At 34.3% G+C, this 15,264-nt stretch overlaps 2 protein-coding genes across 2 annotated transcripts in view; both read left to right on the forward strand.

The window, feature by feature from the left end:
• LOC111404224 overlaps positions 1-2,173 on the forward strand; it is a 3,646-nt gene extending 1,473 nt beyond the window's left edge. The window contains exons 2-4 of the mRNA XM_023033013.1: positions 3-108; positions 499-1,370; positions 1,617-2,173. Of these exons, the coding sequence (XP_022888781.1) occupies positions 3-108; positions 499-1,370; positions 1,617-1,961 (1,323 nt within the window). The 3' untranslated portion in view covers positions 1,962-2,173. The remainder of the gene's footprint in view (positions 1-2; positions 109-498; positions 1,371-1,616) is intronic.
• A 4,278-nt stretch (positions 2,174-6,451) lies between these two features.
• Positions 6,452-10,304, forward strand: LOC111393777 (protein ABIL3-like). The gene is made up of 10 exons (XM_023019479.1): positions 6,452-6,852; positions 7,666-7,807; positions 8,171-8,253; positions 8,362-8,512; positions 8,700-8,799; positions 8,903-8,995; positions 9,345-9,384; positions 9,475-9,563; positions 9,696-9,841; positions 9,911-10,304. The coding sequence occupies exons 2-10, from the start codon at positions 7,703-7,705 to the stop codon at positions 10,079-10,081; spliced, it is 978 nt and encodes a 325-aa protein (XP_022875247.1). The 5' UTR covers positions 6,452-6,852; positions 7,666-7,702; the 3' UTR covers positions 10,082-10,304.
• Positions 10,305-15,264: the final 4,960 nt, after the last annotated feature.

A 15,264-nucleotide genomic window follows, 5' to 3' on the forward strand; every position in this document is an offset into this window, starting at 1 on the left:
AGAAAACTGACTTTCTTTCCAAGTACAACCAGCCTAAGTTTAGGAAAGGGCCGGCAGCATTTTCTCCTCTATTCGACCCACACTCAGCTGATGGAAGTGAGGAAAAGAGTAAGATCCTATTCTTGATGTCCACACTCAAATTTACACGACCTGATGGGGTCAACGGGCATTAAGGCCCATGGCCTAGGTTTGCGACCTCCAATGCCCTTTGCAGGGGTGCCCATCTAACATTGGCCCATATAGTTGAGCCTACATCATAATTTCTGATGCACAAGCACACATAATATTTTCTTTACTAATCTTCGTCCCCCTAAAGCAAAAGACCTAAAGCAAAAGATAAAGATGTGAACTCTGATTAAACATTCTGAATCAGTCAATTGTTTCCATTTCAACAAACATTAAGAAGATACAATTTTTTTTTTTATTTTTTTTTTATTTTTTACTATCGGAAGTGGATCCCATAATTGATTATTTTTGCCTTAACTTTGCTATTTGTAGTCTTAACAGCTGACATTCAGCACATGGAATATTGGGTCAAATCGGAGGCTGAAAAATGCAAGATTGAAGTTGAGGAGCGACATCATGCTGAAATGAATGCTTTTGCTGAACAACTGAGACTCAAGGACGAAAAAATAGAAGGTTTCCGCTGGCGTTTGTTGAGCATGGAACTAGAATCAAAGAGGCTTCAGTCGCATGTTGAGGGGCTCAATCATGAGCTGGCAAAGATCAGGCAAGATAATCTCAAGTTGGAAGCTCTACTGCTGAACAGAGAAGCAGATTTACACACTCTGAGAGAACAGTTGGCATTGCTGTCAAACCCACCAGATTTCCAGAAAACTAACTTCAACTCGTCTCTGCACGAGGTAGCTGTATCCCGTGATACTGTTTGGTCAAAATTCAAAATTATAAAAAGAAAACCCGGGAAAAATGAGCAAGAAACAAAGATGAAACCTGAGGCAATTGAGGTGGAAGATGAATCCCTGGAAAATAAGCATATCAAGGATATAGTTTTGACTCTTGAATCTCCACAGAAGGAGATAAAGGAAGGGGAAGTTGCTGCCTTTTCCGAGGATATTGTGAATGCTGAAACTTCAACTTCAATAGGCCAGGGAATAAGTACAAAAATTAATCCTACATGGAAGGTGGATCTTCACGCGCTCGGAGTCTCATACAAAATCAAAAGGCTGAAGCAGCAATTACTCATGCTTGAGAGGTTAATAGGAAATCAAGGAAGTTGTGATAAAAGTGAGAGCAACGACGACGAACAATTTGGGATAAAGGGATTTTATGCACTTATGTCATTCTTGAATAAACAAGTCGATCGATACCAGTCCCTTCAGGGAAACGCAGACGATATTTGCAAACGAATGGTATGCTCCGACCATAATATTTCCAGCTCTTATTCAGTTAGATGAATCACTTTTTTTCATCCTAATGTTTTGATGACATAATGACACGTTTGGTAGGGAGGATGGGATAGTACTAAACAATATTAAAGAATAAGAAATTAAGATTTATTATTATTATTATTATTATTATTATATCCAATTTATCCAATGTTGCGTACCAAACGTACACTAAAGGTTTTCTCTAACCATAACCCAAATGAATTGCAGCATGAGAATGCCCTGGATTTCAACGGTGGAAGTTCCAGAATTTCTAGAACGGAGGAGGAAACGAGAAAGCTAGAGCACTTCCTTGAAGAAACCTTTCAACTGCAGCGATATATTGTTGCGACAGGGCAGAAACTAATGGAAGTCCAAACTAAGATTGCTTCCAGCTTTATAGGGGACATAGAAGAAGTCGAAAAGCCTGCTAATTTTGACATGAAGCGATTCGCTGATACTGTTAGAACTCTTTTCAGAGAAGTACAGAGAGGGCTTGAAGTCTGGATATCTCGACTCATAGGGGATCTTGAGGGAACCCTCGCATGTGATTGTATCACCCATTTCCAAAGATAGCGCCGCCGTCCTGTGAATACTTGAAGGAAGAGGCCAATACAAAGTTCTTAACTTGCCATTTCTCTAATACTTTGCGGAACTTTTATAGTGAATAAGCTGTTCTACTGTCTTAAATTATTCATCTAACTACAATGCTTGCAGTGAGTAAAACACATATATGATTCAGAAACAATAAAATCGGGGCCGACGAGCCCTTTCATTTGGAACAGTCACGCTTCTGTGCTTTTCAAATCCCACACCGCTCGTGGACGGCCTATCTGTAGATTTATTAGCACATTGAGGCGCTCTCCTTTTATAAGCCGATTTTAAGAGTGATTCATATTATCATGCTGTGGTGTAAAGTGAGGATCCAGAAATAGTTTGGAATTGAGGAATGGAAATGTCCAGAACACTGGATGGGATTAGAAATAGGATAATTACATTTGTATCGAATGTAATGTATCAAAAGTTGTCCTCCCCTTCACAATGCATGTGGGGCCGTGTGAATATAAAAACATCCAAATGTGGTCCCCACCTCTATTGTGAGTAGTATGTAAATGCTTAGATCTTAGAAATAAGTGTTTAGTGAGAAAATAAGTTGTTATCAACTTATTATTGAGAGAAATGAGTGATTTATTTAAACTTATGTTGATTCTTATGAATTTATTGACAGGTCCAACTTTTAACAACTTAATCAATTCGTATAATCCAATAGGAGATTTTTCTCTTTCTATTATTTCTTCTTTCTCATTTTCTTCATCTCAAAACATTTTTTGAATGAATAGATAGTGGACTGCCGATCTTGAATTTGTAAGTTGATAAGAAATAGTACTGTACATTACATTTGAATTTGTGTTGAAGTCAATTAAGGGATCAGATAAAAAATCAATAAAAAATGAAAATGGCCAACTCAAATAGGATCAAGTGCGACAAAAAGATGAGAGTATAAAATTGTGCTACATATGAAATATTAATATGGTTACACCACAACATTTTTTAGTGTCATTTATGTCAATTTTCTTTAGTGGGAGAAAAATAAGGTCTCGTTCCGCTTAAAAATTTGATCTGCACACTTCCTGGAATTTGGGGCCACGTGCTCCAAATTCTCGAGCAATTTACTTAGCTCCAGTTTGATTATTGAAAAAAAAAATGAGATTTGTAATATTGATTTTTTCTTTCTCAAATTGTGTGGTTAAAAAGTATAAAAAAGAAAAAAAAAAGGGCTTACGTATAAATTATTTTATTTGGAAAATGAATAATTAAAATGAATTTGAGGAAAAATGAACTTTTAGATAATGAGAGTCGAACAAGGGCTTATAAACACTAGAGTAAGCAATTATGGACTAAAAATTGAATATTCACGAAGGGTTTTATAGTTCGTGTTTGGTTCAATTGAAAAGTTAATCAAAACTTAAATCAAATCAATCATTAATTTTGATCATATATTTTATGGGATCTACAACTTTTTGATTATACTTTTCATTTTCCATCAATCTTATTAAAATTTATTAAAAATCTGACTTTTATCTAAATCAAATCGGACATAGTCTCTCGTTTGATTCTATAATAGTATTTTTCAATCTTGATGAAGAAACTGGAATATAGCGTATAGCGTATGGTAGTCTTTCTTGAGAATGAAGAATCGTGTACAATAATTTTGAAAATAGCTTCTAATAACATGGTTAGTTGTGCATTGGACCCTTCATTTGAGCCATATTCTGTTCATGTCCCATTTCAAAATTAATGGGATAATTGAATGCATTTAAAAGTTGGAACTTATTATATGTATATCAAATTTTACATAATAACTTACATAATGTCATAGACTCACATGTCACTATATTATTTGTCAGTTTAAAATATTTTCAACCAAACTTTTTCCTCAACGTTATGTTATGCAATACCTTATGTACCATTTTTATGTACAAGTATATGTAATCCTTATATATCATTTTTATGTATAAGTAGTATAATCCTTAAAAGTTATATTGTCAATAAAACTAGACCAGTTAGTATTTTTGAAAAAACAGAATTGTTCTCATCATTTTAGTTTTCAAAATAAAATTAGGTAGAAGCTCTAAATTTCATTGAGATGCTATGGTAATTATCCAAAATTGAATTTTATTTATTTTCTTCTCTTGTTAAAATGAGAGTTTTTTTGTTTTTAATTGACATCTGCATGTTTTTAAATGGAATTCGACATGTGGTTGTTTAAGGGACCGTGTTGCTCTACTAGACTTGTAAATGATCTGATAGAGCAGCTCCACTCACATTTGGAGGTGGGAGTGGGTGTTTTTTGACAATTTTTAAATAATGGGTCCCAATGGGGGACCCATTGCTGTAGAGAGGCTCCTCTACCAGATCATTTACAGGTCTGGTAGAGAAGCAAAATCATTGTTTAAGATGCTCGAACTTGAGTCGTCCTCGACTTTTAAACCAAGCTAGGAGTTTATTATGACTACAGTTGTGCTCTGCTCGACTTTGGCTTGTCGATTGGAGAGTGAAATTGAATAAAACTTAAGGGAAAAATCAAACATTTTTTTAAACATTGAATGATTAAATTAAATATAGAACATGCTAGGGATGATTTAACTTAAATTTTATCAATAAACATGTGACTTATTTTCTAACGTGAGCTTACCAATATTCAAAACATTTCAATATAAATTACACATTTTCGTTTGACCCCCATTATCCCAAAAAATTATTCTTCTATCTTATATTTAATCAAACAATCTTTTATAAAATAGTATTACATATAAATCAAAATTTTTTCCTTTTTTTTTTGAACCACATATTCACCAAAAGAGCACTATTCTACAAATTATAATTTCAAGTGATGGGAACCAAAGCTAAAACTTATTTTTAAGATTTATTGATTTATGATTTATTAAATACAGTAAGGGTCCGTTTGATTGCAAAGATAGAATTGAATTGAATTGAAAACGAATTTCAGGAAATTGAATTGTTTAGAAATTATTTTCCTGAGACAATTTTAAATTATTGTGTTTGATTGATATAATTTTTTACGTGGAAAATGTTGACATAAAAATATTTTTTTGTGCTCGTTTGACTTTGTTTTACATGAAAATTGTCAATTAAAATGATGAATTTTACTGATATTGGAGATGAAATTTGTTTCCATTGCAAATAAAAAATAAAAAAAATCAAGAAAATCATCTATTTTTTGTGTTCGTTTGGCTTTGTTTTACATAGAAAATTTCAATTAAATGGAAATATATTTTTTTTTACAATAATTCTTAAAATTTGTTTTCACCATCCAAAAACGAAAAAAAAATTCGAAAAAAAAATGTTACAGTACTTGGAAAACGAAATCTCACCAATATTGTGAGAATTCGAATTCAAGAAAAAGGTGGAAAATGCTGACGTGGTGGCCAAAGGTGAAAAACAAATTCCTTGAAAAATTTTGTAAATCAAATATGTCAAAAGTGGAAATTGAAATTGATTTTTCATTTTCCATAGAAAATTTGGATCTATCAAGCAGACCCTAATATCATTTATATTGGATTTGTCAACTGTCACGTGTGAACAAATCAGGATTAGTGGCAAGAAGAAAAGAACAAAATTGTCAATCACACCAGTCTTATGTGGGACCCTTCCGCCAATCACGGCAACGATTACATTCGTCAAAAGAAGTTCCAAAATAACTTTAGAAGGTTGACCATAGCATAAGTATCCTTTTAAATTAATTTATTTTTATTAAATTAGCAATTAAGTAACATTGAAGAATACCTTTTTAATTGGTTTTGAACAATTAATAATACGTTTAGAATGGCAAAGGAAGCACGCCGTAAGTACAATTTTACGGACATGTCCTCGTGTAAAGTATTAGAAAATTAGTATATAGTGTTTCCATATTTTCTCTATCATCTTAAATCTATTTATTTATTTTTAATGAAAGTCATTTTTTAATTTTTTTTTTGTTCCCATCTACTTATTTGTTAAAAAAGGTAAGTCATTTTCCTTGTTTGACTTTCAAGTTGGTAACAACTTAGACATTTGCTTCGAATTCATGTTAGATAATCATATGTCTTATCAGATATTTTGTTATAAAAAATAATAGATTTTATTTAGAGTAATTGGACTAAGATCCACAAGGTATTTTTAAATAAAATAAATTTTGATTAAAAAACATGAAATTTCGACTTAAATTGATTGATTATCAGTGCCTTTACTTCATCTGTTATTTTTTTATGAAGAGAATTTACTTAGGATAAAAATCTCGCACTCTTTCAAAACTTTTCATGTTAAATTGTCTAATGCACAAAAGATACGTCAAAATGGTTAATTTCATCAAGTCGATCCGCGTAAAAGGTTTTTGGGAAATCTTAAAAATTCAAGAGACATTTTCTATTCTTAATTAAAAATTAAAATTACAAATATGAGTTGAAAAGGCCAAAACAAAAAATTATCAGAAGAAACCCCAAGAAAAGGGACCCACGAAAGAAGCAATGATTAGAGAAGAGTTATCGGCTTTCCAGCATATCCCCACCCCCGCACCAGTATTTGCTCCAAAAAGTTAACTCTCACCTAAAATGCTTCAATTACCCTTACCTCTATGCCAATTCAATTGGTGTCTTTTCTGCTTCCATTTCCCCTCTTTGTAAATTGCCTATTCCCTCAGACCTCAAATATCCCACGAAATAATTTTCTTTTGTTTAGTCAAAATCTTTGTACCAAACAACATTAGTCTATGTCAGTAGATGGGCCTATATATGTTTTCGTTTGCCTTTCTTCAAAGCCACATTCTGTGATCAAAGTTGAGCGTGAAAGTGGGTGCTGGGTTTATACTTTTGTACATCACTACAGAAGGACATAAATAAGTTATACAGCGTTTTTGTTTGTGGGTTCTTTATTGATTGCTGGGAAAGTTCAGAATTTACAAGTTAAGGTGAGTTCTTTATTAATTTCTTTGAATTACATTAGTAGAGTTATAGTCTAAAATTCACTTTGTAAATTGATGAATTTTTGTTGTGTTTTGGATATTGAGTGCAAAATTGCAACCTTTTCATGTATTTTTAGCTACTGAGATTTATACTGCTTTATGTTGGAATATACTTGTGTGTGAACAATGGGAGTGTACTGGGAAAGAATGGCTTTTTGGAATCCTAGTTTATTATTGGTTTTGCTATTCTGAAGAAGTAGAAGAAGCACAGAGGTCAACGATAGACAGTAACTTCCCGAAACTCGGCTTATGACTTCCGTCATATAGAATGTCGAGCTTGAGCTTGAGCTTGTTGGAGAACATTACTTCTTAAAATCTCACTCAAAAGGTGTTGAATTGGAATCTCATTCTAAATAAGGATTTTTGTAGTTTTGGAGGTTGCAGCTACACAAGCTAATAAAGTTTCGTTCTTAATTAATTCGAGATGAAGCTATGAAAATAGTAACTTGGTTACCATAGCTTACATTTGTTTAACATGAAGTCAATTTGTAGAGGGAGGTTCTTTTTATTTCTAGCGCCCGAATACAGGACATGCCTAGTGGTGTATCCAACGCACAAAGTATCCATGGCACGTTAAAATTTGAAACAAAATACTTAAAAGATAGGATATTCCTGCAGTTTGTCTCACATGTCCTGAGTTGTCTGTTTTTGAAATGTGTGGGATGCGGACACACCACCCTACTATGAGTGCTGAAGTTTCTTTGATATCTTAAGATCAGAATCATGGCCTTTAATGTAGACAGGAAATGGTTGTTACAGGATAAGGACTATCTAGCTACCATTTAGTTACTCATCCATGGAGACAATGAGTTCAACTGTTTCGATGCCCTTCCCTCGGGGACCAACCAGTTATGATGAGATATCTATGCAACAGAGCATGCTCTTCTCTGATAGCCTCAAGGTATTTATATCTTCTTTACTTTTATAGCTCATGGGGAGTCGTTCCGACCCCACCCCCAGAGTTCGTCTCACACCAACACATTCTTTCTGTTTTGCATATATTTCTATGTCATTTTTTATCCCTAAGTAGGATTCTAGGATAAGGAAAATAAAATCTAAATAACAGAAGAACTTAAATATGACAGGTGGTGCTGGTAACTAGTTGTTCTCATGTTGCATCTTATTGCAATTCTGATTAAAATCTTGACATTCAAGTTTCATTTTTAACAAGGCATAAATATTCAAAAAAATAAAATTAAAAAAAATAGCTTTTGATCCTCCTGAATGCGGTTTTGAATTTATACATAATGCATTTGTTTGTCAGGATTTGAGAAATCTTAGGAAACAACTTTACTCAGCTGCAGAATATTTTGAGTTTTCTTATACCAACGATGATCAGAAACATATGTGAGTTGTATATTGAAGAATTTCGTGTTACCCATTTGCGGTCAAATCTTTTACTTGAAGAGATTCTGTATTGACTTTTGTTCTCTGAAAATATTCTTGAATGTACAGAGTGGTGAATACATTGAAGGATTATTCCGTTAAAGCTCTTGTCAATACTGTAGACCATTTGGGCTCTGTGTCCTACAAGGTGAACGATTTGTTGGATGAACTGGTTGATGAAGTTTCTGGAACAGAGCTTCGGTTATCATGTATCGAGCAGGTATCTATTCTGAACATGTTTGAAAACTAAGTTATTTAAAAGTAACTGCAACTTATTATGAGTAGCTAAACATCATACTAGCATAATGTGGAGAGACGATGATGTTTTGTTTAAAGACTCTCCAAACTGGATGGGAGAAAATTATATTTGCCTTGGTTCTTTATTGCATTTACGTGGTTTTTCTTAGAGGTTAAGGACATGCCAGGAGTATATTGATCGTGAAGGCCTTTCTCAGCAGTCACTCATGATAAACGGTTCCAAGTACCATAAACGGTACATCTTGCCAGGCAATTACACTAACTATGATAATTTTCACAATGTTTTTCTTTCTATTTGAGAAGAGAGATTTCAATGTTGGTTTACAACAAGTACTTTGATTTTTTTGTTTAGCGGGGGAGACCATTCAAGGTGCCATCCATACTAAGTTGAATTACCAAGGATGCAATCTAGATGATGAAGACGACTGGCATCAGTTGAAGAATGGTAGTGCACTATTTGCCGTATCTTCTGTTGCATTCTCAAATTTGTTGCACTATAACTTTTTGGCATAACCAAGGGCAGGGCCACCGAGACATTTCTTTTCTTTTTTTTTCCCCATAGGAGCGATATTATCTCGATAGATTAAGTAAGAAGAGCAAGGAATAGACCTCAATTAACATGGCCTGTCATAGTTGTTAAGGATCTAGATACTTTAGACCTTCCACTATATCTAAGCAATAACTAGAACAGGGGTTGGATAATTCACTCAGACGACCATTTTAATTTATTGAAAACAATGCTTAATTTGTTGTCATGTATCACTTATATATCTTACGAGCAAATTTTGTTGCAGCTATTCGATCTACAATTGGAGATACTCCATCTGTAGGCATGTGAGTTCTATTGTTATGCATTGAATTACTTCTTATCTTACCTCTTGAATTTACGAGATAACGAAGATGTTTGTGTTGGTTGTTTTACAGTAAAGGACGCTCGCCTTCACCATCTCCACGACTTGCTCAGCAACCTGGAAACTTTTCATTCTCGGGCACTATCACCAGAAAAGATTTAGGTTTGTTCCTGCCATTTTTTTCACGTTTGAAACCATTGTTATTATTCACCATAGTTTTCACATTTTCCACTTTCTTTGGAGTATAACAATTCATTTGTTATTATTCTTCTGCTCGTCACGTTAATACATCAGACAAACGAACAATGTCACCACTCCGGTTTCCCCTTTTGCGTTCGGGATCTTTCTCAAGTAAGCCGAACACACCAAAAAGTTCAAGGCCAACAACCCCAAACAGGAGTCGGCCAACTACTCCAAATCCCTCTTCTGGAAGACAACAGGTATTCGTTTCTGTCAATGAACTTCTTATATCGTATACTTCAATTTACATTTGCTGTTTTTGTTGACAGTACATATTGGAACCTCGCAAATCTGCTTCAATGCGCATCTATTTCGAGAAAGAAAGCCCTAAAGATATAGAACAATCTCCCAGCAAAAGTAAACGCCTTTTAAAGGCATTGCTCAGTCGACGCAAGTCAAAGAAAGACGAGATGTTATACACTTATTTGGACGAATATTAGTCACAGGAACAGAAACAAGAAACGAAAAGAGATCTGAGGAGCAGGGAGATTACTATCTGCTTTGCCATTTTTTCTTGAATCTCATTAAAGAGTTGTATAATTTTGTTTTCTTTCCAAGTTCCAGTTTTCACCTTCCATTAATGAATTAAGTATAGTTGTACTTGTAACTTTTCTCTAATACAATGTTTTAAGTATTATTGGTAATGGAAATGACCATTTAGCACGTCCTTTTCCACAGCAACCCATGACATCCACTCTCCATGTCACTGGTGGAACGCTATTCTTATGCAGGATTAGACCGCATTTTACGATATAAAAAGGGGGGAAAAAAAAAGAAGCTAAAATTTTATCTATAGAGGTCAAATATTATGTAACAAACATCCCTTGGAAGATTGATAAAACAAAATACCCCGTGATTAGAAGGAAAGAAACGAATTAGACTCTCTTATGCATGCAGATAAGGTATAAATGATAATTTCGGCACTAGAAATTATTAGAGCAAATTACCGGTACAAGAGGCTAAACCAGTACTAGCTTATGAAAGAGTAGGTTCTATCTTGACAGGTTTTAGAATCCTCATGGCTCTACATAAATGCTCGAGTGCCAATTCGAAGAGAACAAAAAGGTATAATAGCGAAATACGTAGCTTTTTTACAATGTCGATTGTCATCCAAAAAAGGAAAAACAACTTCGTCGCCTGTATCCTGCACTGCAAAATGATATCGGAGTAGCTTTACACCTTGATAAAAGTGCCATATTTCAGTGTTTCCAGCTTTTGGCTTTGGTATATAGATCAGAAACAGGAAAAGGAAACACTTGTGAATGACTATTTCTTACCAATTGTCGCGGAAGCTCGCTACAAGGATCGTCAAAACGGTGTTTTTGAGGCTCAATTTAACGTTACCTTTCTCTACTAAACAACCAATCCAACCAACTCCAATCCACAACCAATATATTCACCTCGATTGCTTTTCAATTTCACTTAAAAAGAACAAGATAATGGTGATGATTTGTAGCTACAAAAACAAGGAGAAAGACAATGAAGAATGGGCACAAAAGGAGGCCAAATTCACAAAGAAATCCACTGGTTTTTGGACACACTATGGCAGTTGATTTTTCACAGAGAAGGGGCCACGTTTTTCTCCTATGTTCATATACAAATCATACACAAAAAATGGCCAGGTTAAAACACATATAAGTAGGGTTAGGTTAGGTGTTTAATTGGACCAATAACAAGATTAAATGAGCCAAAATTCAAAACCATTTAAGAGGTAATATAAATGGATACGGTAGGACTTTTAGACTTTATTGTTGATAGTTATTTCACTCATCAGTCGAGGCCTATGAAACATATGCCCACGTTAACATCATTACTCGAAATTTATTGGGTATCAAAACCCGACACCAATGCTTGTCTTGGACAAGTCTGTCCTATCATACAGACTTATCGCACTCTCTGATGCCTTGATCAACTCAAGAAGAGCATCATCAAACTGAAATTTCGATTTCATGTACATTATTTACTCTTCAAATTACTTGAATTTGACCATTTAGATTTATTTGTGAAAATATAAGCAAAGTTACTGTACCCGTATAATAAAAAAAATGTTTACTACCTATTCAATTCTCTCATGACTCAAAGATGCCCACCGTGAAGTTCAACCATTCTTGCAAAAGGATATAATTTTTCCGTTCGCCTATTCGCATGGCTCAACGGAGGAATGATATCGTGTCTGAGCCATCAGAAATATCTTAGCAGGCGTAGAGATGTTAGGCTAAGTTCAAAAAGTTTACTTGTATAAAAAAGTGAGTTTTCAGATAACATAAATAAGATACTTATTTTGACAGTAAGATAAGAGTTACTTTCAAAATAAGTAACTATTAGTTTCTTTAAGCTTAGCCAAACACGCTCTATCAGACCATAAACAGGTGAAATTTGTTACACCTCTGCACCTTGTTTACCTCCCGTGAAGGATTGATACAGGAAATCCAGCAGCTCGAATAGAGTCGAACGCTCTTATTGACATTTTGTGTCCAACATGCATTTTTCTGGCCTCCAAGTCCCTTAGTTGACTGCATACAGTTGCTGGTATGTATTTAACATATTCCTGCAGAATGTAAACCAATAACGATTTTGAATCTTAAACGCATGAAAGCAATTCCGTAAGAATTACACTTTTGAGCCCAAAAAAATAAAAATAAAAAATTCTGGATGAAGTACGATCTAGTTAGAAGATATAACCAACACAACCGGATCTTCATTTTTGCTCATGGGATAAAGTCCTGTTGCAACTCATTTATGAAAATTTTGCAGTGTGTGGTTGAAAACAACTTTCGAAAAGAGAAATGTCACGGTTCATCATCCAAACCGAGCCTTCTAGTCTGTTTTTAAACCACCAAGTCACAAAACTTGAGGCCAAAGCTGGAGTATCGTTTCGAGAACCTCTACACATAATCAACCTTTCCATTCGACTCTCAGGAACTACTTTTATACGTTTATCTGCTTAATATTTATCACTTCGTATAATATAGATCTTCTCTTTTTAACGCCAACGTACTCTTCAAGATATTCCTGTATAGATATGAACCATGTAATTCAACTTAACTGTAATCATATCACTATCACAAAACACATATTCTAAAGTTAAATAACATATATAGACTGGATAAGAACCAAAAATGAAAGCAAAGAATCGAAAAAGAGGAAATGCACTCTCTTTGAGTAGTGGGTATTTAAATCAACCTTTGAGTGGTGGGTGTCTAAATCAACAGCTGCCCTCTGCTCACGAGTTTTTGCCCTCAAAAACCGGATTGCAATTACCGAAGTTCGACAGTCAAGCTGAAAGAAAAAATAATAATAATAATAAAGAATTGATCCAAGTCGGAACAGATTTTCCCATCAACCTTGAGCAATTCGTGAGCACAATTTCACTAGTAATATGAAAACAGAATCTCCATATGCAAACAACATCAAAATCCCAGAAGAAAAAGTGAATCTAAATAAGACATTTACTATTCATTGAAATCTACCAAGTAATTGATTTGAAATAACAATGACCAGACAAAGAAACTTCAATTGTGAAAACAATAATGTAAAATTCACAAGTTGGAGTCACAGTGGAGTTAGAGCTAAAGTTGAGTTCGAACTGGAGTTGCTTTTTTAAGACCAGCTGCGATTAAAAGGAAAGCCGAGCTTTGCCATCACGCGATTTCCGACTAAGGAAACAGAGTTTTGGGGGCACTCCAGTAATACAACCTAATGTTGCAACATTTGTACACCTTTTATGGTTAACTTATATTGCATGAAATCATCCATATTGCCGTTAAAAAGGATACATGCCTTCGGTATACATTTTTAAGTCATAACCCACTTCATCCAAAACCCATTTCAAAGCACCATTTGACATAACAAATGAGAAAGATGAACAAATGAAAATGTACCCATGATTAAGAGGACTTCAATTGGGCCATAGACAGGGACAGAGTCAGACATTTGGCATTGTAGGGTCAAAAATTGAAATACAATTTTTTTTTTAAAACAACATATCATTAATCACTACTACAACTGTAGTCTACGCGTCTTCTGTGCAAATCAGCAAATGGGCTTGGCAAATGGCAACACATAGACGGATAGATAGGTAGGCAATGGATCAGTGTTATGTTTAATTGGGCTTGGGCCTTGGGACGTTTGGATAAAAAATATAAAAAATAAAAATAAAATCTGAAAATTCTGTGAGGTCAACTGACCCCACATGACCCCATGTGGGTCCGTCCTTGGCCACAGCCATGGGTTCTATAAAAAATCTGAATCACTCGTTCGTGTATGTGCTGACGTTACAGAACGGCATTTTTATTATGGGAAATTTTTAGAAATGGCCAATTACATGCTTGTCAATTGAAAAATGTCCAATCTTGATAACTCTTGTAAAAATGATCAAATTTGGTATCAAATTATCTTTTATACCCTTAATGAAGCACATTTTTTTTCTTTTCAATGTCACAAATTCCTAGAAAAAGAAGTATGGAAGCTACATTAATATAAGGTAGTATCTAATGGGTAAATGTCCTTTCATTATCTATTGGGTAATGACCAATGATTTTGGGTAGAAAAGAAGATGATGAAACACCATTAACTCAACAAAATTTACATACTTCTAATTCATAAGAAAATCATGTAATTTCGTTTTGAGAAATCTAATCTCATCCACAATTCTCCATAGAAGGAAAATTTTCTTCGAAATCTCATTTTGTTGATAAGTTGCATTTAATAGTTGTTGTGATTTATTTGATGTAAATGGATGATTAGATATTTTCAAACATTTAGTAGACATTTGTTATAAAATTATTGGAGCATTTTAAAATCAAATTCGTGTTTATTGATTTGAGTTTCTCAAAAGTGGTGCACAACCTGCTTAAATAACTTTAGTAGATGGATTTGCAATTGTTGTCATGCATTGACAATGTCATTACTGGAGGAATAAATTCCTTGTAAAAACGGTTGTTGAAGTTAAAGAAGATGATAAATGCATATGGTAAAGTGTTTGGCCGATATCATTCTCAACATTTAATAACTGTCGAGAACGAAACTTAAAATGTAATTCTTGACATTATTTTAAATGTCGAGAACAATGTTACAAACTTAGTGAAGCTACAGAATATTTTGTATTTACCATTGCCCATATTGCCTATAGGTAACATGTTTGTTTAAGGTATTCGTGTTAGCTAATCTTATTTACGTCGATGACATGCAGATATGAGATTCGTTATCTCGCACGGCGGTACATTCGTCAATATAGAGGATGAGTGAAAGTGGTTTAGGAACCGTACAACATCAATTGTTATTCGAAGTGACATTACATGTGAAGACCAAACAGAAGATGTACTGAATGCCAAACAGAAGATGGTGTTCGTCTGGTGTGTCGGGATGATCTCATGGTCGGTATTACGATTACCAACTGTCGGTTTACTTGGCTTACCTTCATTTCCCAAATCTGAAAATGGAATTCGATGAACACTCACCCAACGGTGACGATTCCTAGGTTGAGGAATGTAGGGAACAACGGCATGCATTTGTTCATCATCGTCCGAGTCCATGATTATCGGATTGTCTGTCGAAGGCCCAGGCAAACAAAAGGTTTACAACAATATCGGTATGAGGTGTTTCTTCGGTTGGAGAAGTCATA

Source organism: Olea europaea, chromosome 1 (genome assembly GCF_002742605.1).
Source record: "Olea europaea var. sylvestris chromosome 1, O_europaea_v1, whole genome shotgun sequence".
In the NCBI taxonomy this organism is placed as follows: domain Eukaryota; kingdom Viridiplantae; phylum Streptophyta; class Magnoliopsida; order Lamiales; family Oleaceae; genus Olea; species Olea europaea.

What these genes read in the sequence shown, in the direction of transcription:
- LOC111393777 (XM_023019479.1), top strand. Translation starts at nt 7,703, where the DNA reads ATGGAGACAATGAGTTCAACTGTTTCGATGCCCTTCCCTCGGGGACCA. An exon ending in GGTTATCATGTATCGAGCAG is followed by an intron (nt 8,513 to 8,699) that starts GTATCTATTCTG and finishes GGTTTTTCTTAG; the next exon opens with AGGTTAAGGACATGCCAGGA. An exon ending in GATACTCCATCTGTAGGCAT is followed by an intron (nt 9,385 to 9,474) that starts GTGAGTTCTATT and finishes GTTGTTTTACAG; the next exon opens with TAAAGGACGCTCGCCTTCAC.